The 27,757-nt window shown below is 46.5% G+C and overlaps 1 protein-coding gene and 1 pseudogene across 2 annotated transcripts; both read left to right on the plus strand.

Annotated features, from left to right (window-relative positions):
• Window positions 1–1,021: 1,021 nt before the first annotated feature.
• On the plus strand, window positions 1,022–6,122 carry LOC133893057 (PHD finger protein ALFIN-LIKE 3-like; annotated as a pseudogene).
• An 8,649-nt stretch (window positions 6,123–14,771) lies between these two features.
• On the plus strand, window positions 14,772–26,084 carry LOC133893339 (cytochrome b5 domain-containing protein RLF-like). Of its 2 annotated transcripts, XM_062334339.1 has the most exons (6): window positions 14,776–15,232; window positions 15,614–15,745; window positions 23,805–24,165; window positions 25,218–25,352; window positions 25,510–25,560; window positions 25,845–26,084. In XM_062334339.1, the coding sequence occupies exons 2-6, from the start codon at window positions 15,707–15,709 to the stop codon at window positions 25,919–25,921; spliced, it is 663 nt and encodes a 220-aa protein (XP_062190323.1). In that variant the 5' UTR covers window positions 14,776–15,232; window positions 15,614–15,706; the 3' UTR covers window positions 25,922–26,084. The 2 variants fall into 2 exon arrangements, with proteins under 2 accessions (XP_062190322.1, XP_062190323.1); XM_062334338.1 differs by lacking the exon at window positions 25,845–26,084 and having other exon boundaries at window positions 14,772–15,232; window positions 25,510–25,838.
• The last annotated feature ends 1,673 nt before the right edge of the window (window positions 26,085–27,757 follow it).

Consider the following 27,757-nt stretch of genomic DNA (forward strand, 5'->3'; position numbering starts at 1 on the left):
CCATCCTAATGATGTTGTTGTTCAATGTGGTGGGTTTAGAGCATGATTGGTTGTCCGCATAGATCGTATATATGTTGAGGGAAAACGAGTTGAGTAGAGTCATATTTGTTGAAAAAAAGTGTGTTTGATTGACTATATCTGTATGAATAGACCGAACTGAGTTTCTATTTGGTTGATTGAATATGAGGTCATATGAGCGAATGCAAAAGTGGAGACTGTAATTGGTTACTTGTATGAAGATAATTTTGTGACATTGATACGTAGATCTGCCTGTATGAGTGGATACAAGAGTTTGCATCCGCCAGATCATGCTACGGGCGTACATTTGCATTCATCGGACCAGACTAAAATAGTATATATGGACAATTAAACACGTTCTCTATGAGATTATACGTATCTGTCGGACCAGATTCTCTCATGCGGGCAATCAGTCCCTTAGTCGTTCTCTTCCAACCAACTGGCAATCTGCCATGGTCCGGTGTAAAAGATCTCGACCACCCCCGTGGTCCTGCCGGACACGAATCCTCTGACGTACTACATGGCTACTTTGGCCCCACCAACACCATGTCAACAAACGCCGCCCCCATTGCAAGCACTCCTTGGACCCTCCCCACCACGCACCCGTGAGAACCCACTCACTGACTTGTGGGCCCCACGTGCCTCACCATTCGTGAACCGCACTCATCGCCCTACCCTCACATTAGACCATCTCCAACGGCTTCCTTTCATGAGTCACGTTCTCTTCATGAAGGGATTCTTATTTCTTTCAGCGCTTCAATAGCTTCTCTTCACAATTCCCTTCATGAAGGGATTCTCTCTCCTATTCTCTCCACCCTAAGATTCTCTCTCCTTTCACTTTACAAATACCTTTGAAGGAAAGTTGTTGGAGATGAGAGAAAATAATGGGTATAGAAACGAGGAGAAGAATCACGAACAAAATGAAAGAAATATGGTTAGAGATGATCTTAAATCCCGACCCAATGTCAGAGCTCCAACCTCCTCCCTTCCCGCATCGGAGGCATCAACATAGTGACACCGCGCTGCCACCGATGGAGACAGCCCCCCATGTCTCCTTCGCATCCCGCACCATCGAGGAAATCTACAGGGACTTCGTCGCCCGTCGCGCCAGCCTCATCCACGCCCTCACCTCCAGTACGTACGCGCTTGCCCCTCTCTCTCGCCCGCGCTCGCCTGCACTCGTCCCTTACTCCGGACCTGACGCTGGCGACATCTCGTCCCGATCTTACCTCATGCGGTTCCTTCCCTCGCAGATGTCAATGAGTTCTACAGGTTCTACGACCTAGGTAAGACCCGGTCGGATCTGAGCTAGGGGCTAGCGGTTTGATTGGTTTCTTCTTGGAGCGCTTGCAGAGAAGGAGAACTTGTGTCTGTACGGGCTCCTGAACAGGAGTTAGGAGGTGGCGCCGCCGGCAGAGGAGATGCCACTAAAGATGTTGGAGCCTGCCCTCGATATTAACTTGGCCAGGGACGGTATGAACTGCCACTCTTTTATTCGAGAGAATGCATAAATACAATCTAGTTGATTGCGTTTCGATGAAATACAATCTTAGCCACATGTCATTGACACAGGTGATTTTACATGTTAGTGAGAGATGAGTGATATTTCATCAAAACACCAATTAACTAAATTGTATTTTGTTGATTTTGACGCGCACCTCAATGGCAACGAGAGGTAGGTGCTACGGCCGCCCCGCCCCCAAATCAGATCGGGAGGGAGCACTCTGCTCTGTTGTTTGTGTGTTAAATTGACCATCTCGGTTGAAGATATCACTTCTCTGGAGAATAATCTGATGCTAATATCGAATTGCTTTCTTGTCTTGTCTGTGTGATGCTGTTCCTATGCGTGGGGGTTTATGGATTGCTTACTTTATTTCACCTCACCTGGTGCATGTGTTTGTGCTGGTGCACATGTTTCCTGTGTCCACCTTTTATTTATCTTTCTGCTGTCAATGGGCCATGTTTTATCACTTAGTTTACTTTGTTCTTTTTCATTTTTGTTCCTTGATTTTCTACTGTTGCCATCATGTACAGTTCGCATCTTCGTTGCAGAAAAAGGTATTTCGAAGTTTCCATTGGAACCGTTAACAAATGTATGTTTTTTACGCTATTGTGATTGGTATCGATTTTCGTCTTTCATGTTGGCACTCTACATTGTGGAGATATCGATATGCCGTGCTGCTCTATATATTTGGCTTAGTAGACTTCTGTAGGTCGACAAATTATACTCCAGCTGAATGTTACGATTTGGACGCTGTGAAATTCCATAAGTCTTTCAGTTTTCCATGCTGTTTTGCTTTTTAGCATTTTGGATGCTTGAGGTGAGTTTCTCTGATGCTGTTCCTCAAGCATATTATGCTTGAGGTAATATCGAACATATTATGGAGGAAAATGATGATTTGCCACTCCAAGTGTTTGGATTTTAGGATATTCCACTACAAACGAGCTTATCCTCAGGATATGCCACTTTGATCTGCTCTGTCATTTTTCTTTTCTTTTCTTTTTAAACCGAATGGCCATTTAAGGCTCTCACTAGCTTGATGGCGTCATAGAGCATGCTTGGCCCGTCATAGGTCGGACGAGGATCTCCTAACGTCACGTGTCATTGTTGACAAATGGAATCGAGCCCACGTGTCAGCGATGAAATCACCGTAATGTCACGTCGTAGGATCGAGCCCACGTGTCAGCGACGAAGTCACCTCCGGATCCCACAGGATCGAGTGGCCGACATATGCATGCCATGTGCACTTCAGTTTTAAAAAAGTGAGATGAGGCAGTACATCTAAAGTGGTACATCCTCAGTACGAACATGTTGGGATTGGCAGTACTAAATTTCATCATAAAGAAATGGCACATGCCGCACATCTTAAAACTCCCAACATTTGCATTGGCAAATCATGAAATTTCCCTTTTTCAGAAACTTCATAGTAAAGGTTTTGAAATTCTGGATATATCGAATGCAAATCCTTTTTTCTGATATCCATACCATGAATTTAGATTCCTCCTGAGTATAATTAGAGCTTTTGAAAGGTATTTGAAATGTCCAATTTCTACTTCTCATCATTCTATGTCTTGTAAAAAAAGATTTAGTCATGTAGTTTTCTCAGCTCCCTTCATTCAATTTTATTAGTTCTGTTCACCTTACAAATCCCTGATACCCTGCTAATGCTGATTGTAACCTCAGCTTTTTTATATGTTCTACAAGAAGTATGATGGTCAAACACACTATAATTAAATATTTCGGGCCATTAACCTACTTTTATAGTTGATTGTTCTATTCATTGTTTCACAATTTTTCTTTGTTCATCATTTACACTTGTAAGACTCATGTTGTGACTTCATATTTGTATAGTCAATCCATAGTTGTTATGGTGTCGCCATGCCGACGCCACGGCTCTGGTGTGTATGGTGTCGGTATGGCGCTGCGGTGACCTCTCTAGGTGTGGCGGGCACAATAGACGACGACAAGTAAGCAACTAAGCACAACATACCTTTAATCGAGTGAAGGAGCTGCAACCCAAAAGGAGTCGTTGCCACCTTGCCCCCCCTAGATCCCCGCTCGCCTTGCTGTCTCTCGTCCGCCTCACCAGCTGCCCGTTGCCCGCCTAGATCTCACCCGTCGTCTCTCTAGCCCATCTTTGTCGTCTCTCTCCGCCCACCCCGCCTGGATCCCCGCTCGCCTCGCTGTCTCCCGTTTGCCTTGCCAGCTACCCGTCACCCGCTTAGATCCTTCTCGTCATCTCCCTCGCCTGTCTCCGCTATCTCCCTCACCCGTCATCTCCCGTCTACCCGTTTGGATCCCGCCTGCCATCTCCCTCTCTATCTCTCTTAATTTCAGTCTCTCTCTCTCTTTCGGTCTCAGACTCTCTCTCAATCTCTCCCTCACTCAATTTCTCTATTATAGTACTCTAATTGGATGCCAAGTTGCCAACCAGTGAAGAACCAAGTAATACTCCCTGTCTCTCTACTCTGATTCAACGCCAACCAATAGTACTCTCTCTATCTCTCTTAGTCTCTCTCCGAGTAGTACTCTGTCTATCACTCGATCAAGTACTCCTTCCATTTAAGAATATAATATGTATTTTGTTTTGGCTTAGTCTTAAAAAACTTTAACCATTATTTCTCATAAAATATATAGTTTATAACTACAAGACTAATATAATGTTAAAGAGTTTTGAAGTACAAATCTAGTTGTATAATTTTTATACAGTAAACATACTTATAATTTAACTAATTATTGATTAAAATATATAAAGTTTGACTTTAAAAAAAATACGCCTTGTATTCTTAAATGGAGGGAGTAGTACTCTGATGATCTTATCACAAGGGGAATATATATCTCTTTGTACACTGAGTAGTGACTAGGCCAGCTTCTTTTTTTTTTAAGAATATGACTGATCAAAGCACAGAGGCCTTTGAGAGATGAGAGAGTTTTATGTCTTTTATGCTATATTTATATTGCTATTTTGATTTCTAAAATCCTAGAGTATAACTTTTGAGCTATATTTATATTACCATTAGCCAATATAATTTCTTAATGTCCTTTACTATAATATGTGTATTCGTTACGCCAGTGTGTGTATGATGTCGCTATGCCGCGCGCCATAAGCGTTGTAAAGGTGTGAAGGTGATGGATCGCGCATCGCCGTAACAACTATGCATCAGCCATTGTCTTAATTTGCCTAGGTATTTTATAAATGAAGTTCTCCTATTATTTCTGCCAGTTAGGTGTATACATGCTTTCCTCAGGTATTTCCATTATCTGAATACTTTCGACTTCCTTAGTATTTTAGCTTGACCGTGTTCTTATTGTTGAAAATTGGTTGATTTTCTTTTGTTTTGTGCTACTTCCTGTTACTGTTTAGGGCCGATTAATTGCCAATGTGAAGTCATGCTATCTCCTATTTGTAGTTTTTCATCCTACTTGAGCCAAAACAATTTACTAGTGGCAAATCATTTACTATTTGTCACGCTATCAAAAAAAGGAGAGCTTTTGTAAGCAATTTGAACTGTCTTAGTGTCAATCATTTCCTAAACTATTTCCAGAGCTGTTTTCCTTTTCCAGTTGGCATGCTGTGAGCATGTATCTCATTGATACTCTTTCATTGTATATTACATATAATTCCTTAGTTTCCTGGCTTTCTTCTGCCTTACAATCTTGCTAAATAGTATCCTTGATCAAGTGTTAGGGAATCTTCTGTGGTATTTGCTTCATAAGGTCGCTACCTCTTTCACTTTTGTACATCAACCTATTATGCTCCTCTGTTTTCACAATTTGGGTTAATTAGCATACTGCACTAAAATTGTTCTCAGATTTCCGATAAGCTAAAACTTTGTGATTACCCTTTCATGATATTCCTAATCAATCCTTGTTAGGCTGACATTTCGGAATAATGGCTCACTCCATATGTGGAGTACCATTGATTCTCGTACTGATTTGGTATTACTGTTACAACATCCATCACCTTTTTCTAAAGAATGCAGTGAGCGTGGTTAATGGAAAGTGTGCTTGAATATCTAACTGAACTAAACCCTTTTCCTGCACTCAACATGTTACTTTTTTATTCGTCAGGAAGTGCGTATTCAGCTTGATTAATGAGCATCCATCCGTGTATGAAACAATGGTTGACCGGAAGCAAAAGGAGAATAAGTCTGGTGTTAATAACAGTGGCAAATCCAGGCACTCAACAAAGGTGCCATGTTAATGCCCTTTTAGTCTGTTTGCTCTTGTCAAAACCTTATCCAACTGTCTACCTTTGAGCTTTCGAAAACTGACATTTTACTTTGTTACGCAGCGAGCAAATGATGGACAGACGAAGAACTCGTGGCCAGCAGTTGTTGATGATGGGTACGAGGATGATGAAGAACACACCGAGGCCCTTTATGTGGAACTTGCAGCGGTCTCTACCACTCAAATGAGTCCTGGATTGGATGCGACATTTGTGAGCGGTGGTTCCACGGCAAATGCGTGAAGATAACTCCGGCGAAAGCGGAGCACATAAAGCAATAGAAGTGCCTCGATTGCAGCTCCAAGAAAAGCAAGCAACAAAACCTTGGAGCTGCTGGCCTCCTATTTTGCTGACTCTACTGATCAACAAAACAATACTCTCCTCCTCCTCGCCCCCCCCCCCCCCCCCTCTCTCTCTCTCCTCCAGTCCAAGTCTGCCATAGATGTGAATTGGCCTAGACATTCTATTTGTTGTGGTAGATGCTGGAAAAACTTGTACATGATAGTTGGTTTTACAAACTGATCAATTACTGATGTGGTTGTTCGTTGAGAGGTGGATACTGGCCATTGTAGTCTTTGAAGATCATTTGGTCGATGATGCCACCTTGGTTGGTATGCTATTTGCATGTTCTATTTGGTATTCTTTCGCAGCAGGTTGGGTAGTATTAGTGTTGCAACCTCTGGAGGTGCAGGAACTGTTCGCTTATATGGTGAGTACTAAATAGGTTAGGGGAGGGAATGAAAAAGGCCGCTTGCATAGTATTAGGGTTAAGAGCGGTTGAGGGATAACGACCACGCGGTTACAAGTTCTAATTTGGGTTGAGCGCTAGTCGTCACCGATGGACTTATCGTGCTAAGGGTTATTCTAGGTACCGTGAACCTAGCTAGCGAGCGATACGAAAGCCTTAGTTCCCCCTAGAATAATGAGCAATCAGAGCCTACTCACCGTATAAACAAAGGAAAGATTTATATAAATGTAGGTCCTTATATTACAAAATAACTCTCCGGGTAATGCCGAGGTTTGGTTCTGATTATCTGTTTAGTGTCCCCACGATCCGAAAATGCATGGCAATGGTTCAAACTGGACGGTCCAAAGGAGGGAGTGAGCTGTGACAAGAAATGTGTTCACAAGATCGTGGAGCTCCTCCGTAGTCTTCCGGGTACTGACAAAGCCTTCATAGATGGCCGGAATAAGGTCGAGGTTAGGGAAGTGCTCCATAACTTAGGAAAGGGAAAGGCAGGTGCCATAGACTCCGACCTCGAAAAGGTGCTGGCCAATAGTCGCATGAAGAATCTACTCAAGTACACCTGCCTCCTCAGAGGCTGCCAAGAGCCAGTCGATATGATCAGTCATGGTGTCCCTAGGAGTGGGGCGAACTTGAATGCCGGCTGACCGAAGTAGCGAGTCAAAGGGGGTGAACGTTCGACATGCTGGTCGCTTTCCCTCGTCATGCGCTCCAAGTCCCGTTGCACTGCGAGTAGCTCCTCCTGACAAATTGTCGCAAAACACACAGGAGTCAACTAGCCAGGTCTTACTCGACTAGCCTAAGACTACACATGACTTAGCCTGTGGCAATACTGGAGCACCTCAAAGATCGCTCTGCATGTTCTCTCGCTCGACCAGGAAACTAACTACGCTGATCGAGGGAATCGTTAATGAGAGTGATCGAGGGCTTGGAGTGATAAAGAAGTACGATCAATATAGAAGCACTACAATCACAACAGCAATACAAAGCCATCAAAGAAATGAAAAACTCGGTGGTCTCCGTTCGAAAGAGAGAGCCTACACTCTCCACCACCCCTTGGCACTCCGCCTGCAGCCTCACCTTGGCTTCGGGACTAGCAGTCATGACCCTCTCCCGGATGACCTTGAGGTTGAAATTGGGGTCACTAGCAATAGCAATGGAGAACGCACTCCACCGCGGCTTTCACCGCCTTCACCACGTCCTCCACTCCCTCGCCGCTAGGATGCTCGAGAACTAGGTGAACTATTCTAACAGGACGCCGATGGCGTAGGCCCAGCACTGCACAGTTTCTTCCTTCGGCTTGGTGGCTTCCAGCATGACGCTCCTCAGGGCCCTCTGCATTGCCATGAAGGCATCCAGAAGAAAGCCGTGTGTCATTCTCTCATCCTCCATTAGCTTCGAATGTTCTCCCCTTGCGTGGAGGCATGGCGAGCAGCAATCTGGTCGCCCCCGACTGGCTCTGGGTGAGACTGGTCACTCCCTTGTAAGTCAGCACCACTCGTAGGGTCTCCGCCTAGGGCCAACAATCAACTACGAGTAGTCTGGTCACCCCTAGCTGGTTCAGGGCGAGGCCGGCCACTTCCTTACTGACCGACATTGCTTGTATGACCTCTACTCAGGGTTGGTGTTTTGCCGGGAGTAGCCTGGTCATCGCTGCGACCAGATGAGTCGGAGGCGTGACCAGATGGGCTATGATTTGGCGGAGCAGTGCTCTATTGAGCACTTGGGGGAGGTCACGGCGAATTTCTCTCCCTAGGGTGGTCTGATCGGAGATCTCCAGGACCTCGTCGATAATTAAGAGGAGAACGTTAACCTTAGAGAGACCTTGCAATGGCACCAACTGTGAAAATCTAACTCACAAAAGGCTCGAGGGCGAGAATTTTAGAAATTCCAAACTTACCCTTTTGAGCCGTGCTCTCTCCGATGGGGTGAAATCACACAGTGGAAGTGCGCCGGCCAGAGGACCATCTTTCCTCGGGGCAGTTGACATCAGGCTTTGGACTCGTGAGTTAATGGTATCGTCATTAAGATCTAGACAAATTAAGAGATGTGAGAAGTCACACACTTATCTAAGAAGCAACACCAAGGAAACGACAACGGGGTTACCTATGAAGCTCTCCTGGGTGACATTGTTCGGCTCGGAGTACTAAAACGCCGGGTGTGCTCATCTCTGCAGAGGACACAAACAATGATTGATGAAGTCATGAACGATGTCCGATTCATCAGCCTAGCCCCTCAGAGTTGGCCAACCCGCTTGGCAAGGGTCAATAGCTCTAGGGTGGTTGTGTCCGAACTCCCCAAGTTGTCCATGGCATGCGCCGGTGCGCTTGGCACTCGGAGGTTGACTAAGGAATTGTCCGCCGCAAGGTAGAGCCACTCCTCGCTCCAGCCCGATCGTGATGACTTGAGGCCTACCTCAATGTAGGAGTCCATGGAGTCGTTGTGGAGGTGGAACCCATAGCTTCCGGTGGCCGGCCTGGTCACTAGTTGAAAAGTGTAGAAGAACGAGAAGAGGTTGAGGCATGAGATAAACGAAAATGCTCAGCATGAGAATGGAATTTGGGTTGAGATGGAGGTGGCAGATGTCGTAGAAGCAGATAACAGTGGTGAAGAACTTGGAGAAGGGCAACAAGGGGCCGGCCAAGAAGAATGAGACGAACATGATGATCTCCATCGGGCGGGGAGCAGGCACGCTATCCCCAGAAGGGTACCCCGAGGTCAGGGGGCGGGTGAACAGGTCGACATTGTGCATCAACCACAACCTTGCCTCATCGCACTAAGATCTGGGGAATGCAGGCTCGCTGTCGGTGCGCACCACCGGACGATGATGGAGGATGCTGTGAGGGCAAGAACGAAGGCAGAGACGAAGGGCTCTGAGCGTGAAAGCTTGGAGTTTAAAGGAGGCGACAAAAGGATTCATGGGGAACCATAGGCCCTCCAATTTAAAGGGGCACCGTGGTATCTTAACCGCCGTGGGGTTCGATCAGCTCAAAATTCAAAAGGCCGCACGTGGGGAACCAAAATTCCCTCAGGTCCGGTAGCAATTAATGTTTCTCTCTCCCACATTTCCTCTCTCTCCCCCCATGTGCCCTCTCTCCCTCCCCCACGTGCCCCATCTCTCTATGGATATTTAACCTCCCATCGGGATGCGGTTTCCTGAGTCGACCACAAAATTGGGCTACATCAACGACCACTCCCCAGGGCTAACATGCGTTCACCTGGGATCTAAGTGGTGCAACCAAGGCCGACCACGACCGCTAGTCGTGCGGTGAACACAATCCACTATGGCAAATCACTCAGTCCGTCGCATTCGTGATGGAGCTTAGAGGCTACTATCGATGTAATGGATAAGGGGTTGCCCCACGTGACGGTCCCCACACCGCCAAATGTCAGTTGACTGTAGATATTTTTAAGATCATGGCTGTGAGGAAGCGTCCAAATAATATTCTAATTAATCACTAGGAGGATCATTATTCATAACCAAAACCTCGATGATTAACCAGAATATCATCCTGGTAGTCCCAGCACATGTTTTGTGCCCAAGATCGGAACACATGCCTTTCCAACATGTACATCACAACAAAGTTTAAGAAAGAGCGAGTAATTAACATTATATTACAAGTTCTTAAGCGTGCAACAATTTATCACAATTTACAGCAAAAGAGAGCTAGGAGGAGACTAAAACCTGCTCAACTCCTAACCAGCAAAAGAACTAAGCAGCGGAAGACTAAAAACTATACAACAAAAGGGGGATGGAGCCATATGCCCTTAGGCTCCATCACAAAAGCACGACCACCCAGAGTAGGATGCACTACTCTTGCCCACCACCTGCACCGGCGGGCGCGAAGTAGCCAAACACTGCATCTCCCTCAGCGATAGGAGTACTTGAAATCGCAGACATGAGTACGAAGGTACTCGCAAGACTTAAACCATATAGAGCACATATACATAGCTCGACTCCAAGGATTATGCATTAATCTTTAGCAAGGATGAACCACAGGTTAAGTAAAACATATGCACTAAGCATCCTAGACATATGTGTGAGCGATTGAAACTTTACCAAAACATATGAAAACTACCCTGAATCTAACAACTGAACAAGTGTAACTGTAACAACATGTATATCAATAAGTAACAAGTGCCCACATCACCATCTCCCGCATACCGAACCACAAACCATACTCGAAACTCTACGACCGGGTGCAAATGAAACAATAGCATGCTCATGACCGAGAGCGCGGCAGTTCGAACTGTTTATACACCCCTGCAGGGAGATATTCCTGGACCACACGACTCGGGGACCATACGGCTTGTGCCACCTGCTAAAATGCACACAAGGGGTACCCGTGTCAACCTTTCCCAACCAGCCCCAACCGTGTAGGGCATGCATTGCTCGGCGCGGTGATACTAAAAACTACTCCCGGAGCAAACTAGTACCGCTTACAAACCCACCCGCTCACACCATCGATGTTCGCGCTCACAAAGCCACAGCTGCGAAGGTATTCGGCTTGCCTTACCATTAGATCGGCATGTGGTGAGTAAGGCAAGTGTTAAAGCCAACTACCCCGATGATTGGCCTTAAACGATGCAAGCGGCCTACAGTGTCCGATTTTCCTCTACTGACCTACCCAAGGGAACTCCACATCCGGGCAGGACAAAACACCATCCTAGCACCGCCCACACCTCGTCTCATTCTCACCACTATACAACCATTTCAACCTCAACAAGTGTATGTAACAATAAGGAGGTCCTATGCTTGCGAACAACGGAATGCGCCGTCGTTCGACTTCTACTGAATGACCTAAGCATGGCTAAGCATATAAGTCGAACTCATACCTAGACATTGACAATCTCTCCAGGCTACAAGGAAAGTAAATGCACAAGTATTCACAGAAGAAAGATGCAATCGGCCTAGGTTCTACCCATTGGTACCTGGCACTGACTTACTAAATATGCATACATACATAAGCATATTTCATCAATTTTAGACTTATCCAATTACACAATAGGGATCAATATGCTTAGTTTCTTACCTTGCTGCTCTGGATCAGAAAGGTGGGGTGCCTCCAGACCACTGTCGCTCGTCGGGATCATGAGATCGGCGTTCTCTAAAAAGAATAACCCGTGCAATACCATGAATATGGATGAAATGCAACAATGCATGCCATAAGATGCGCAAAACATGCTAAAAGTGCAAACATGCGAGCTAGAACAAAATTGGGATTTAAACCAATTTGAAAAGTTGCCGAAAGTGCGGAACCTTCAGAGAATTCTCCAGAACCTCCGGACATATGCGAATTATCCGCAAAATTATGCGGATCATCCGGACATTGCGCAACTCAGGCAAACTCTGGACTATCCAGAGAATTCTCCGGATACTCCGGACACGTGCGGACCCTCCGAACTTTTGTGCGGACACTCCGGACCTGGGCTGAAAATGTGTTTTCAACGATTCATCGATCGATTTAACCCCAAACTTAAATCTATGCTACATACTCCTAAGCATATACCATACTAAGAGTTCTAGACTAACTTTGTAGCTTAACCCTAAGAAAATCTTGAATATAATTCAAATTGCCATTTTTCCAGAAAGTGTGGACCCTCCGCACTTTGGTGCGGAACCTTTACACTTTTGCGGACTATCCGCATTTTTATACAGATACTCCCCACTTTCCAGAAGTTCTCTGATTTGGGGAAAATTTTGCCAAATTGAAATGTAATATTTTCCAACTAATGAGGAACATGTTTGAGGTGGTTTATGGAGTCTAGAATTCACTCATCAACCTAGCAACTCGATTCCTAGCTCAAATCTCGTCTAAATTCTCATTTTGGTCCAAAACCTTAAAAACTCATTAACTTTGCTAAAACTCGAAATTGACCAACCAAACAACGAATTCTTGTCATGGGGAGCCTAAGAGACTTCAAGATGCTTATGGAGCTGGATGATCGTCGGGAAGTGGAGGAAATGGAGGGAAATCGAAGAACTCCAGTGTTTCTTGTGCTTCAACCATGAATACCCAAAAGACATCAAAACCGGTTCGAATCTTTTGAAAAAACAAAAATGAATTGGATGGATGAGTAGCTTATGAGCTCTAGAATGCAATGGTACCACATGCATACCTTCAATCCTTCTCTAGAGCTCGGATTTGAGGGAGAAAAGGAGAGAGGGAGTGAGAGCTTGAGTGGGAGGGGGAGCTGCAGCTGCTGCTGCACATGTGGGAGTGAGGGAGGAGAGAGAGGGAGCAGGTGAGCTGCTCCTTTTGGAGTGGAGAAGGTGTGGGGCAGGGTGGGTCCCACATGTTAGAGAGAAAGAGGTCCGTTTAACTGCGACTTTAATTTTTTTCTCTCATCCGAATGACTTTAAACAAATCGCTCTAGAGTCACAAAACGAATTACACAAAAATTAAACATTATGCTTGAGAAGCATAATTATGCTTAATTATGTGATTATGGAAATTGGGACGTGACAATGGCCTCATTACGTGACCAGTGCGGGGCTAGTGCAACCAGCCCCCTAGTTGCAGATGGAAACCTAGCGACCAGCCCTTGCTAGTCGTAGGGCAGGTATTTATCTAACCTATCAGGACATATTTAATGTCATCCACTTAAGTGTTTTCCTTTCCGGACATTTTCTTTCGGCGAGTGAGGTCGTGGGCAAGCGTGGTGAAGTAGTGACCCGTCCTGTAGTATTTAATGCTACGTTATGACCTGGCCGGTGAGCGTGATGACGTTCGATGATGGGACAGGACGTGCAGGGCGACCAGGGCAGAGCGTGCATGTCTATCCGACGTCATGATGGGCTAGGGGTAGTTGGCTTCGTCAGGGGTAGATCTGTCGCAGCGTTTGGCACGGTCTGTTTGTATGTACACATTTTCCCTTGTTATATAAAGGGGAGGGCTGGACTTGTAAGGATAATAGAGAACACACTCTATAACAAGTTCACTCAGTCTACAGGAAAATACATAGGACGTATGGTTATTATACCACAGGAGGTCCAAACTTGGATAAATCCTTGTGTTCTTGAGTTAGTTCGATACAAACCCACTTGAAACGTAGATCAATACGCTTGTCATCCGATACACCCTGGATTCATTGTCAGGGATTATCCCCCAACAGTTTGCACGCTAAGTAGGGGCATGTTTTTCACGTTTTTTCTTCGGATTTAGAGCCTATGGTTGGGCTACCCATGTCCAGATCCATGATAGCCATCGACTGTAAAGATGAGACACCTTGATTCACTACCACTGTGGACAATTTTGCCCATGGTCTCACCTGTTAGCTACCTTGTTCTCTTCTTCACCTATATCCTCTTCTTAGACTTGTGGCACCGCGCTTATGGTGACGACGCCCTCTCTTCCTCTTCCCGGTGCACCGCTAGAAGAAGTAGGCGAGGAGCAGCGATGCTGTAGCATTGAAGGCCACACCAACAATAACAATGCCAAGCCCGGCTCCCCCAGCCCGCAACTGCAATGTGAAGACATGGGGGAGGGCACAAAGGCTTGACTTCCCGGAGAAGGATTCCTTCGGGAAGCTTGCGCTGACCTGGGGTAGGATCTGGCCATCAAGGCAGTTCTCCGAGAGGTCGAGCGACTTGAGCTGGTCGAGCCGTGCAAGGGAGGCGGAGATCTAGCCCTCGAGCGTGTTATCAGAGAGGTCGAGCGTGGTGGCGACACGGCAGTACTGCTACTGGAGCGAGGAGGGGACGAGGCCTTGGAGGCCGAACCCGGAGAGCGAGAGCGCACTGACGCATGACTCCTGTGGGTTCCAACAGGAGACATCGCTAAACTCGCAGACGGCACCGCCAGAGGTGTTGGTGAAGGACCAGGACATGAGGCGCTTGTTCGGGATACGGAGGTCGGACTTGATGCCCTAGAGGCAGTGCAAGTCGTCCTCATGCGATGTCGACACCCTCACTCCCGATGGCGTGGGCTGTGGCGCGATGAGTAGTAGCTATAGGGCCATGAGGAGGGGAGGAGGAGGGCGAGCAAGTGGGAAGAAGGCATGACAAATGGATGCGCGGGTTGATGCGACAGCTTAGCGACAACGACAAGATAGCTGGCAGGTGAGACTATAGGTAAAATTGTCCACAATGACCTTAAATTAAGGTGGCTTATTATTATGATGGCAAATTATTAAAGCCTAACTTTATGGATGTCAAATTATCAATTTCCTCACACCAATGCACCATGGTGTACGATGGTAGATGGCACAGTCGACTTTTTAATTCCTTGCAAAAATAAGACAACTTTTTAATTCCTTGCAAAAAAGTCAACTTTTTAATCCCGTGTCAAATATACCATCCCCTGACCTCTTCGTCCCCTACCTACCAAACGGCGGCGGTGGCGAGGCGAGGACACCGGTCGACGTCCGCGGGTTCCTCCCGGCTTCCTGGCCCGCTCATCCCAAACCCCCACACCTTCATCAAGCCCTCTCCGGCCAGCGCGTGCGTGACTTCAGGCCTGCTTCCACCGAAGCGCGCCACGCCGCCCACCTCGGAGGGATTCTTCTCTCGCCAAATCCTTCTGCTCCTCCAAAACATAGATCGGACCGACGTGTTTCGCAGCAGGATCGAGCGAAAGGTGGGCAGCCAGGCGGCAGGCGCATAGACGCAGGGGTGAGGGCACGGGCGGCAGCGCCTGGTCGGACGCCGTGGATCTCGGCGACGACATTGAGTGGTGAAGCTTCGCGGGTGGCTTTGGTTTGCGGGCTTGCGTGAAGGGCGTGCGCGACGAGCTCGTTGGTAAGGAACCTAGCCTCTTGCTTGGATTGGATGGGTTGTTGTAAGAGCCAGTTCCTGTCTGCAGGATCTTTTATTCCATCTGAAAAATCGAATCCAAATCCTTCTTTCTGGAATAGTGGGGGTATTACTAGCAGTTAATTCTCCAAAAAAAATTGGGGTTCGTGGTTCAATGTCGTCTACTACGATTCTCAATTCGTTGGAGATGATCTGATCCAGTTAGGTCAAGGTGGAAGGCTTTCCCTCCTCGTGACGTTGTTTACAGTGACTGTTAGTTGCTTGTTGTGAGGCATTGCAACCCTGAAGGATGAATCGATCCTAGATTTGATTGGCAATAATTAAGTTATATGGCTGCTCAGGTATTTCATGTTGTCAATGAACCAGGGTATACTTGGGGTTGGAGTGTTCGCAAATACATTGTGGGAAAGGCGATCTGTCTTTCGTAAGTACGCTCGGACAGGCTACCTTCGCTTTGAGATGGCAGACGAAGGTTCATCTGACTTCACCTTCTGCAAGGCATGTGTTCTACTCTCTGTGTCACTAACACCCCGGTGATCATTTACTCGTTGCTGCTTTTATTTTTTGGTCTGTTGCTTTATATCATTCTCTATCAGAGCTTTTCCTGCTAGAAGGGTATTACAAGATCCTCGTGATCAATTAATCATGCTTGCGGGAGTTACAGAGTATTATGGACATATCACTAGTTATTGAGCAATAATCCTATAGATTGTGACTGGTTGGTTTTATTGGCCTTATGCTTTATTGTATTTGGTTAAGCATCTGTATGCTCTTTGCTTTACACCGTCGAGGGTTAATTTTGGGTATGCTAGACAGCAGGTGCGTGAATGGCGTTTTAGGAATTGATGTGTGCGCATACGATAGACTCAGGGACACAAGGAGTTATATAGGTTCAGACCTTTCGGAGGATAACAGCTCTACGTCTTGTGTGTCGTGTTATGGAGGATCTCAATTGGCTACAGAGGTAGTTCTAGCTGGTTGCCAGATTTGATCTACCCTTGTCTACAAACAGGGTACTCATCATTTATATAGTATAGAGGAGGAGAACTTATATGTGGGTCTGATTATGCTTATTCTAATATCTAACACAAACCATCATTATGGAGGACCAAACATGTCCACTTGCTCGGAGGGCTCAGTATATCTCATCGCCGTGCGTCACTGTGCTGGTCTGCAAAGTCTCAATCCGCAGCATTTAATGCTACGGGATGGAGCAATGCCCCTTTGTGCCGTCCCTGACCACTTGCTTGATTGGCCAGTTGATAACGTCCTGTCCGTCGTGCGACACCGCGTCGACTTGCAGAGACAGGACAATGCCCCTCTACGTCGTCCATGACTTCGTCCACTTGAGTTGGCGTCTAGGGAAGGAAAATACTTGAGTAGATGTCAATAAATGCGATTGAACAGGTTGTGTTAGATCCGGCTCTGCGACCAGTGAGTCCGATCGCGGGTTTATGCTATGGCACAGGGAGACTGGTCGCGTATGCCTTGTACTGGCCGCGGGAACCATACCCTAGTCACGTGACCGGCCAATTTTATGAAATATATGTCTCTGGCCGTTATATCCCTCGCGGGGCCCATTTGCCATGGCACCCTTTTACTCAATATACCGACAGTAGCCCCTGAGCTTCCTTGTGACCGTGGCCCGGCCTGTTGGGCCCCGGGCGGACGTAGTCTGCCTAGGGAGTGGTCATTGACGCTGTCAGTCTTCAGAGTGCAACTCTGAACTTCGTGTCACGTGGGGCGGTTTAAATGTCCTGAGAGGGAAAAAAGAGGTTACGAGAGAGAGATATCGATTGTCGCTGGACCTGAAGGACTCTTTGTTCCTTTTGTGCGCCCCCTCGGGTTTCGAGCGGTTTGAAGGCCACGCTGCTTGGGGTGTCGCTGTGGTTTAAAAGAGGAGTGCTTGATGGCCTTTTGAACCACCCCCTCGTCTTTCTTCTCACCCTCAAGCCTTTAGTGCATAGAATCCATTCGCCTTCATCTCGTCCCGCGTTTTGCTCCGTAGTGTTTGCAGGCCCTGAGGCCATGGCATACTCCCCTCCTTCATCGTCGAAGAGGTCGATGATCTCGGACGGCTTGGCGGGGGCAGAGTCGCCTCCGGCTCCGGATGCGATCGCTGTGGTGCTTCCGGAGGCAGCGGTTGTCGCGGGTATGCTTGAAAGGTTGAAGCCGGTGACCATCGAACTCACGCCCTTCCATAGAAGGCCGCCCCCTACCGGTCCGTCTCGATCTCCCGCCCGGGCGGATCCCTCGGTCGAGGTCATCGATATCTCCGATGACGAGGAAGGGGTCGATTGGGATCTTCTGGAGAAGTAGATCGATGAAGAGAAAAAGTTAGAGATGAAGCAGAAGGGAGGTTTGCAGGGTGCGTTGGCGCTAGTCAGCAGCCCTAACAGGGTCTTTACGTCGACCACCTTCCTTGGATCTTATGCTGGTCATCGTCCGATCCCTGGAGTAGCGAGCTACCGCTCCAAAGAGGAGTATAAGAGGTTCCTTGACTTATCCACGGGCAAATAAGGGCGAGAGTTCCGTGGACCCTTTCTGTTAACTTTGCGCTAGCCGCTTGAGTCAGGGAGGATATGGCAGGCATTTAATAGGATAGTTAGTCCGATTGGATGTAACTAGTCGGCTTGTAACCTAACCTTTCCATGAATGAAAAAACGTGGGGGTTGGATGCCTGTTCTTGTTCTATTCCGCACGCTAGTCAGATTCTTGGTGCGCGGAACATGACACGACTCGACAAGTCCGTCGGGGGCGAGTAGCGCTCGGCCCTAGCGAGGACTTGTGGCCTTGTGGTCGTTGTCCCTGGCCTCCTGTTCGTTTGACATCTTGGTTACTAAGTTCCGTAGTGGCCATCGAGCGTGGTCGTGTGTTGTGGTCGGATAATCAATATATCAGGAGCCCGTGATTTGGTTGTGAAGTCCTGCAAAACAGAGTGTGAGTTTTTTTTTTTTTTTGAATTTAAGAACTTACGAGTTGTATTCCACGCTCGTCCGGAAGGCCCTACAAAATAAAAAGATAAGCCCGTCTTCGAGCGACTCTCCATATAGAACCTGCGTAACAAGGCGATGTTCCAAGAGTTGTGTAATTCACGACCATCATCCATGGCTAGCTTGACCGCGCTAGGTCGGGTGATAGCGACCACTTTGTAGGGTCCTTTCCATTTAGGGGAGAGTTTATTCCGATCGGCTTTATTTTGGATTTGCCTAAAGACGAAGTCGCTTACGACCAGTGTTCGCTTTCGCACCTTTCGGTTGTGGTAGCGCCTGAGGCTCTGCTGATAACGGGTGACTCGAATTAAAGCGTGATCACGGAACTCTTCGATCAGGTTTATGTCATCCTCCTGTCGTGCCACCTGGTCGTTATCTGAGTAATTGTTGACTCGAGGCGACTGAAGGGTGATTTCAGAGGGGAGCATTGCTTCGGCGTCGAAACCAAGAAGGGGTTTCGGCTGTGACCCGGCTAGAGGTCATTTGCAACGACCAGAATGCTGTGGTGAGTTCGTCCACCTAGCGTCTCGAATAGCTTTTAAGCCGGTCGAAGACCTGAGTTTTAATCCTTTGCAGTATCATCCCATTCGCCCTTTCGACTTGTCTGTTGCTTTGGAGGACTACTGGTGAATTGAGTTCCGTTGTCCGTGATTATGCGGTTTGGACTGCCAAACCGTACTACCAGCCCTCGTATAAACTTAATTGCGGCTGTGGCAGTCATCTTCCTGACGGGCTCGGTCTCGATCCACTTAGTGAATTTGTCGATTGCCATAAACAGGGACTCAAAACCGTCTGGGATTTTAGGGAACGGTCCTACGATATCGAGCTCCCAGACAGCGAAAGGTCAAGAGAGTGGTATGGTTTGCAATGTCTGGGCTGGTAGGTTGGTATTTCGGCCGTGGTACTGTCACGACTTGCACTGTTTCATTAGCTCGTAGGCATCCTAGAGGGCAGTGAACCAATAGAATCCTTGCCGGAACCCTTTTCTGACTAGGGTGCGATATGAAGCGTGGCTACCACATATGCCTTCGTGGATATTAGAGAGCACTGTGCCCCCTCTTCCTGAGCGATGCATTTCAATAAAAGGCCGTTGCTCTCTCGGCGATAGAGGCGTTCCTCTACCAAGGAGTATCTGCGGGCTTACCGCGAGACCTTTTCGGCTGACACATCATCGTCAAGGACTGCTCAAATTTGAACGTAGTCTAAGATCTGATCCGCCCAGGTCGTACCCGAATCAAGCAGGGCGACCATATGATGGTCACCTGAGGTCGACGACACCGAAGGAGGTGTTGCCTCCAAAGGTATTGCCTCGGATGCTCTGTTTCCGAGCAGAGCACCCCCTTCACCTTGGTCCGAGACAGCGGTGGATGGTCGTAAGAGTCTTTCTTCAAAAACTCCGACTAGAATAGGTTCACGAGAAGAAGCTAGACGGGTCAGCTCATCAGCTAGTAAGTTGTCTTTGCGAGGGACGTGCTTGATCTCAAAACCAATGAAGCGTCGCTCTAGTCTTCTGACTTCGGCATGCCGCCATTGTCGGGTCAGAGCACTGAAACTCCTTTTGCATCTGGTTCACGACTAGTAGCGAGTCTCTTATCACTAATAATCATTTAATCTCAAGTGTGGAGACTGCTTGTATTCCGGACAAGAGGTCCTCATATTCAACAGTGTTATTAGTGGCTGGAAAATATAATTGAACTACGTACCTGAGGATGTCGCCAGTAGGTGAGGTTAGAACCACTCCATCCCTGGCTCCCTCTAGTGTGAACGATCCATCAAAGTACATGGTCCAGTATTCGTCTGCCTGTAGTCGTTGTACTTGCTCGGACTCGAAGGACGACCACTAGGCTACAAAATCGGCCAGCCCCCGGGACTTGTTTGATGTTCGGGGGATGAACTGGAGATTGAATCCCCTGTCTGAGCTTGCGAGAGGCCATTAGGATGACGTATAGCAGTTTCTGAGCCTGTAGGTACCGAGCCTTCGCGTCGTGCAGGACCTCACTGACGTAATACACTGGTCACTGGAGGCCTTCCCGCTCGACGATCAGAACCGTGCTCGTGACCTATGATGTTGAGGCAACATAGAGCAAAAGCTCCTCGTCAGGTCGAGGCGTGGTTAGTACGGGATGGGAGGAGAGGTACCTTTTGAGCTCTTGAAAGGCCGCCTCTACCTCCGGGGTCCATTGGAAGTGGTCGTTTTTCTTCAGGAGTTTGAAGAGTGGTAGTCCCATCTCCCCTAGCCTTGAGATGAACCTGCTCAGAGCAGCAATGCATCCTGTTAGTTTTTGAACCTCCTTTAACCTTGTCGGGGATCTCATCTGGTCGATGGTCCTGATCTTATCAGGGTTCGCCTCTATCCCTTGATGGGACACAAGGAATCTGAGCAACTTCTCTGACGGAACCCCGAACGTACACTTCTCCGGGTTCAGCTTCATGCGGTACTTCCGGAGATTGTCGAACGATTCTTTAAGTTCTGCGACCAGGTGTGTCTTGGTCCTGCTTTTGACAACCACATCATCCACGTATGCGTCGACGTATCTTCTGAGCTGTGGTCGGAGAATGAGTTGAATACATCGTTGGTAAGTGACATCGACGCTTTTTAAGCCAAAAGACATTTCTACATAGCAAAAGACCCCAAAGGGTGTAACAAAAGCCGTCTTTTCCTCATCTTCTCTAAACATACTAATCTGATGGTATCCCGATCGAGCATCTAAGAAACATAACAGATTGCTGCGGCCGTTGAGTCAACTAGCTAGTGGATTCGAGGAAGAGGGACGCAGGGTTCGACCACAATGGGGTAGCGACCAGGGCGTCTGACACACGCAAGGTGGTCAGCCTGGTTGAAAGTGAGCAGGACCTCCGACCACTTTAGGCGCGGGTTCGGGTCTGAAGCGGTCGCCCACACCTCCCGGACCACTGACTTGTATTCCCTGTTAGAGGAATATGTCGTGGCGACTCTGAAGATGTGGTGGACCATGTGATCGGCCTGCTGGTATCCTAGTGTCGACTGTTCGAGGGCGGTCCCGTCCTCATCGTCCTTGTCGTGCTTGTGCTTACGCTCCTCGAGCTCCTGGTCGATGATGCCTCGAACGACCTTGCACTCGATCAGATCGTGGGTGTCTGTACGGTGGATCGGGCAGTAGGCCCAATCCTTTTTCCTGTCTTTCTTCTCGAAGTGTCGGCGTGTTAGGCTGGTTTGCTCGACCGCCAAGACCTCGGGAGGTGCGGCATTGCGCTTGCTCTTCTTGTCCTTCCGATCGACCCCTTTGGAAGAGGTGGGCTGGTCGGAAGCAGGTTGCTTCCTGTCGTCAATCTGTCGCTCTCGAGCCTCGGCGGCCTGCGAGCTCGAAGAGCTCAGTTGTGCTTCGGATTGCCCGGGTGGTTAGCTTCTCAATCATTTTCTGGTCGTTGATCCCCTCGCTTGAACGCTATGATCACCTACTCTCCCGTGATCCTTGTAATGGTGTTTCGGCATTCGGTGAAACGCTGTATGAAGTCTAGCAGCGACTCTCCTTGTTGCTGCTAGACTTGATATAGGTCGTACTCGACCCCTGATCGGGTGTAGGTTCTTTGGAAATTGGCGACGAACTAGTTGCACAGGTCCTCCTCGGAGTAAACTGACCCATGGGGGAGGTTCATCAGTTAGGACCGGGCGGAACCGGTCAATACGATAGGGAAGTAGTTGGCCATGGCCTTTCTATGGCTTCCCACAACATGCACTATGGTGGTGTAGATTTGCAGGAACTCATCCGAATTGTTTGAGCCGTCATACTTTTCGGGTAGGACTGACCGAAATTTGTCGAGCCAGTGCATCTCCCGTAACCGGGTGGATAGGGCGTTGCACTCTATCCCATAACAGGGAGCCACTTGTTGTTGGGCGGCGGCACGCGCCTGGGGGGAGAGACGGCGGTCTCGGGGTCCCGGCGATGGGGTGGAGCCTTCCGATGCCTCCCTGCAGGGGGGAAGGCGTACGGTATGTCTGCTTGTCCCCTTTTTGCTGAAATGACAAAAACGCGCCTCCCTACCTGGCGCGCCAAATGTCGAGGGTTAGTCCCTGATAATGATTTCGGGGTATGCTGGACAGAGGGTGCGTGAACGGCATTTTAGGAATTGATGTGTGCGCGTACGATGGAGGGACAGATAGAGTTATACAGGTTCAGGCCTCTCGGAGAATAATAGTCCTACGTCTTGTGTATTGTGTTATGCAGGATCTCAATTAGTTACAAAGTTAGTTCTAGCTGGCTACCAGATTTGATCTACCCTTATCTACAAACGGGGTCCTCATCCCTTTATATAGTAGGAAGGAGGGGAACTTACATATCGGTCCAAACAGAAGACACTGCTCATCCTAATATCTAACTCAAGCTATCATTAAGGAGGACCAGGCGTGTCCACTTGCTCAGAGGGCTCAGTATATCTCATCGCCTTGCGCCGCTGTGCTGATCTACAAAGTCTCACTCCGCAACATTTAATGCTACAGGATGTAGCAATGCCCCTTTGTGCCGTCCCCGATCACTTGCTTGATCGGCCTGCTAACAACGTCTCATCCGCAGTGTGGCGCCGCGTCGACCTGCAAAAGTCCCACTCCGTAGCATTTAATGCTATGAGACGGGATAATGCCCCTCTGTGCTGTCCATGACTTCATTCACTGGAGTTGGCGCCTGGGGAAAAAAAAACACTTGAGTGGATGTCAATAAATGCGATTGGACGGGTTGTGTCAGATCCGGCCTTGCGACCAGTGAGGCCGGTCGCGGGTTTATGCGATGGTGCAGGGAGACTAGTCGCATATGCCTTGTACTGGTCGCGGGAATCATACCCTGGTCGCAGGACCGACCAATTTTAGGAAATATACGCCTCTGGCCGTTATATCTCTCGCGGGGCCCGCTTGTCAGGGTACCTCTTTACTCAATACACCGACATACACAAAAAAGAATCGTTGGAAATCTTAAATCGTCAGGATTACTTAAATGATCTGCAAGAAGCATGAAATCAATGGTTTCACTGATATTAGGGTCATTTTGGAAATTAGTAGTTACATAGGTAATATTCAAACATTATGGGAATAATTCAAGAGAGGAAATAAGAAAGGGAGAGAACATAAGAATAAAGCAGACACAATGGGAGAGGGACTACACTGATTTCTTTTTAATATTTACTCTAGGAAATATCTGTCTTGATGCTGTTCTATCAAGAAAGGCATAGTCAATTGTACAAGTAGATGGTCCATCTTCATTGAGTTGTCACTTCATGACCCTTTTCTTTATGTTTGCCTTTTGAACTTGGATGCTACCAAAAGTAGTAGATACGTACAAACTGTTTACCATCTTCACCTTCACTGAATACACTTGATATTCTTCACCTTCACTGAATACACTTTAATTGCATGATGACTTGTTAATTTGTTTTTCAAATGGTCAAAAGCTTCTGTAATTGTTCGTCTTTTGAGTTGTTAAGAGCCTTCAATGGCTTGACTTAGAAACTTACAGGTGGCTTCTCAATTTACTTTTTTTTCTTGCTTACTTTCTAATCTAGTTTCTAAGAACTTTTGTTGTATATTTGTTATTCAGGTTAGTTCTGCAGAAAATGATGGACAACTAGGATCTCCTAAAGGCATTCCTGTGGCAAGTATGACACTCGAGGATGTTCGTGGTGATAGTGCAAGCATTTCAAAGAAAAGAGAGCTGCAAACTAATGATTCAGATAAAGATGGAAGATCTAACTCCATATCTGGTAGTATTGTCAGTGTTTCACTGCAAGACTGTAATGTAAAAGAACCAGTTATACAAACAAGCAAGGGTGCAGAATCAAATGTAACTCAGCCAAAACCTTCATTGAAGAAACCTCCAGCACGCGCAAAGGTTCCTTTTGAGAAGGGCTATAGCCAAATGGATTGGTTAAAGCTGACACGTACACATCCTGATTTGGCAGGTAATTTGTAAAAGGCATCAGTTGGTACTGTTTGATGATTTTTGGCAGTTTGGACTATCTGTTATTAATGGATTGCTTGATGCTGCGGCATAATTAATGCCTCTCCCAGACCCTGCAAATGACAGTTAAGGGGTAGTACGTTTCGAAAACCATACCATTGAATGTGCTATAATTAACTGACATGATTAAACTCATTAATTTCTTCAGTAATTACTGAACTCCTTTCTTTTGCTTGTGACCAACTTATTGCTTAAGTCTAAGAAAAGGCTATTATCTTTGCCGGCTAGTTAGGTCCTTGGAGGTTTATATCAGTATAAAAGAAAAATTGCCAGCTTGAGAGATTCAATTTTTACCTTGATGAGTAGTTCATATCAATTATTTTGAGATCCATTCACCATTCCAATTAGTTTTTCCCTGGAGAACTGGTTTTGTCTAGTTGAACAGTTGTACCATTTGGCCTTACGCCTGGGTGTTGTGTCAGTTATATTATTCTGAACTTTTGAATTGTATGGCTGATGGCTCTACTGGAGTACTAGCTCCTATATGTATGCTTTCTGTTATATGTTTAAGTTTTGTTGAAGATAACTGCTATTGGATTCCTAAAGGGTCTTTGGCTGTCATCTTACTGAAGGGCATATTGATATGTTTCCTAATAAGCTTTTGGTGAAGAGCTAATGAGATGGTCTTTTTCTCTTTTTACTCATGGACATAATAAACTTGAGGGTAGGTGTATTAACTTCGTGGGACAAGTTGGTGATTGAATAGTTTCCTTGTGTAAAAGACACTAAAATTAGTGTAAAATTATAAACAGGAATGTTAGTGTCAGAAATATCACTTCTTATTTATGCAGCTAGACACCGCTCACCTTGATAGTGCCAAATCTTAAGATCTCGCAGACCTTTGTACTTCAGAGATTGACTAGAAGTGAACTATATGCTTATATTATAGTTGAGTTCATGTTCTCTCATTTTTCCTGGCCTGCTTGCGAGTTTTTCCTTGGTTGTTCATTCTGATGATTGATGAAATAACTGTTGCATTGCTTTCTTCTATAGGGTTGAAGGGACAGTCAAACCGAAGGTTAATTTCTTTGGAAGAAGTTAAACAGCATAAAACTGGTGATTGTATTTGGACAGTTCTGAAAGGTCGTGTGTACAATATTGCTCCATACATGAAATTTCATCCTGGAGGTAACCATAAGCTTCAGCTCATACAGAGATATTCTGTTTGAGTTTTAGAACCACTGTTCTCCCGTTACAGCCTTTTTTGTTGGTCCTTAAAAGTGATATATTTTCTATATTGTGATTTATTTGCCTAACTTACCTTGAGTATTTTGAACATTTGCAGGAGTTGATATGCTCATGAAAGCCTCTGGAAAAGACTGCACCGCTTTGTTCAGTATCCTTTCTATTATTATTTTCGTACTGTCACTGAAATTGTCTTGTTGCTTGTTGCAGATTCACACAGGAACACTATTCTCTTCATGCAAGTTGGTGTGGTACCAAAACCCATGGGCATACTCAGCCCATTATATTTGGTCATATGATCGATACCACGCCTTTACAGCTCCTGCATTTGTGATTGACCTTTTGATGATTCTGATTGTTAACTATTTCATGATTGTGATTGTTGATTGTGCAAGCATATATAATTCTTGATATAATTCCTTAACTTTGCTATAGATAAATACCATGCTTGGGTAAATGCAGAGTTCCTCCTGGAGAAGTGCCTTGTCGGATTCCTTGATCCTAATGAGTAGATGTGTACAATTTCAGGGCCAGCATGACATTTTCTCATTTGGTATCCCTGGTGCTTAGGCACATTAGGTGACGAATTAGAGAATGTAAATGTTATGCTGCATTACAAGTGGGAATATGATGATTTTCTTTTTGCAAGGAATGGGAATATGATTATTGACTTCATTTCAAAAAGAAAATAGATGAAAAAATAAACTTAGCGACCATTCTTGTGTGCAAATTTGCAATCATTGGTTCTGGAGATGGAGAGGAAAAAAAATCCATCCCCGTACTGGAACAACCCCTGATTACTAGTTCAAAGCCGTGTCCAGATGATTAATAAGCCGGCTAGCTCACATTGAGAAACACAAAGCTTAAAAAATTCCTACGAATTGGGAGCCAACCAGAGACGTCTAATTCTCCTGAGCAAATTAAATTCGCATCAACTTACGTTACACCATTACAACTTCTTGGTAAAAAACGCGACAGGAGCATTGTTCCAAGGTCCAGGAACGAACATGATGCTCGTGCCCAGTGTTGGATAACTATTCTTTTATACTAATATAATCAGGATGACTTTTAAAGATGAGCGTTTTTTTCTCACAAACGAAATCAGCGGTATTGTTTCTAAGATGAGCGTGCTATTCTCACAAACAAAATCAGCAGGATTTTCGAGTGTCGAAATTGACATTGTTGGAGGTGCCTAGTAAAAAAAGGCAGCCAAATATTGAACGCTGGATAAAATCCCATTAATGCTTGCCATGTATATATGCATCCGGTCCCTTTATTTTCCCAGCACAATCAAATGTATTTTTTACCAAAATCTTTATTACAAAATACTTCTATTTCGGTTTATGACGTAATAATCGAGTTCCTTCTCACGTCGGAACTCTCAAACCTGAGTTCCCTGACCCAGATGCTAAAAGCTGGAAAGCGCTCACACCAGCACCGTCCGTCGTTTCTCGACTTTTTCCCCCATTGCAGCTTCGTTCCTCCACTCAATCTTCTTTTGGCGAAAGCTAATGCGTCATAAATTACAACTCTTTTCCCTTTTTAATCCGCTTTTGAAAAGCCTATGGATTACGGAATTTGACCAGCGTGTCCATTGCTTTGGCTTCCTGTTCTACGTACGGTCAGAGTCGATGGAAAGATTGTGAAAGATTGGGAGTGAAAAACATGTTGCTGAAAAGAGAGGCCATTGCTTGATGGAATCTTCAATCTTGGACACGACGGATGGCTGCCAGTAATTCATTCTTCAGTCTTAGCTTTCACACGGCACAAAAGGGCTAAGGGCTTTTCCTTTTCCTGACGAGTAGACAAATAAACCACTACTTTTCCAGTCTTTTGACGGCGCCTTTATTGCACTTGTTTGATGCAATATTTCTATTGTCGTTCTCGAGCAATAAGAGCACGAATGATCAATTTGCTATAGAAGTGCACCATTATTCTCTAAAGTAATATTAGATTCGGTTTTAAGTGGCTCGACGTGACCCTAGTGATTTCTTATAGCTTATATCTACTCTACCTCTCCATATAATCCCCACACTTCTCCCCACTTAGCCATACTAGTTTCGCGCTACCACCACCCAACCCCATTCCTATACCCGGTCAGGCCATTTGAAGAGACTAGGTAGAATAGCGCGCTTCAGCTACTGGCCATTTGAAGAGGCTTAGCACGGGTCTGGTTTGGCATGATTTAGCTACTGTAACAGGTCGTACCGTGCTGGTCTATGTGCCTCTCTCTCGGTCCAGGGCATGGTCCGTCGGTCACCGTGCTGTGCCGGGACGATCCAAACACGATTGCAGCCCAGCGGCACGACCAGTCCGACAGACACAGTGCCACTGGCGGCCCAACGACA

The sequence above is a fragment of the Phragmites australis genome, chromosome 15 (assembly GCF_958298935.1).
Source record: "Phragmites australis chromosome 15, lpPhrAust1.1, whole genome shotgun sequence".
NCBI lineage: Eukaryota > Viridiplantae > Streptophyta > Magnoliopsida > Poales > Poaceae > Phragmites > Phragmites australis.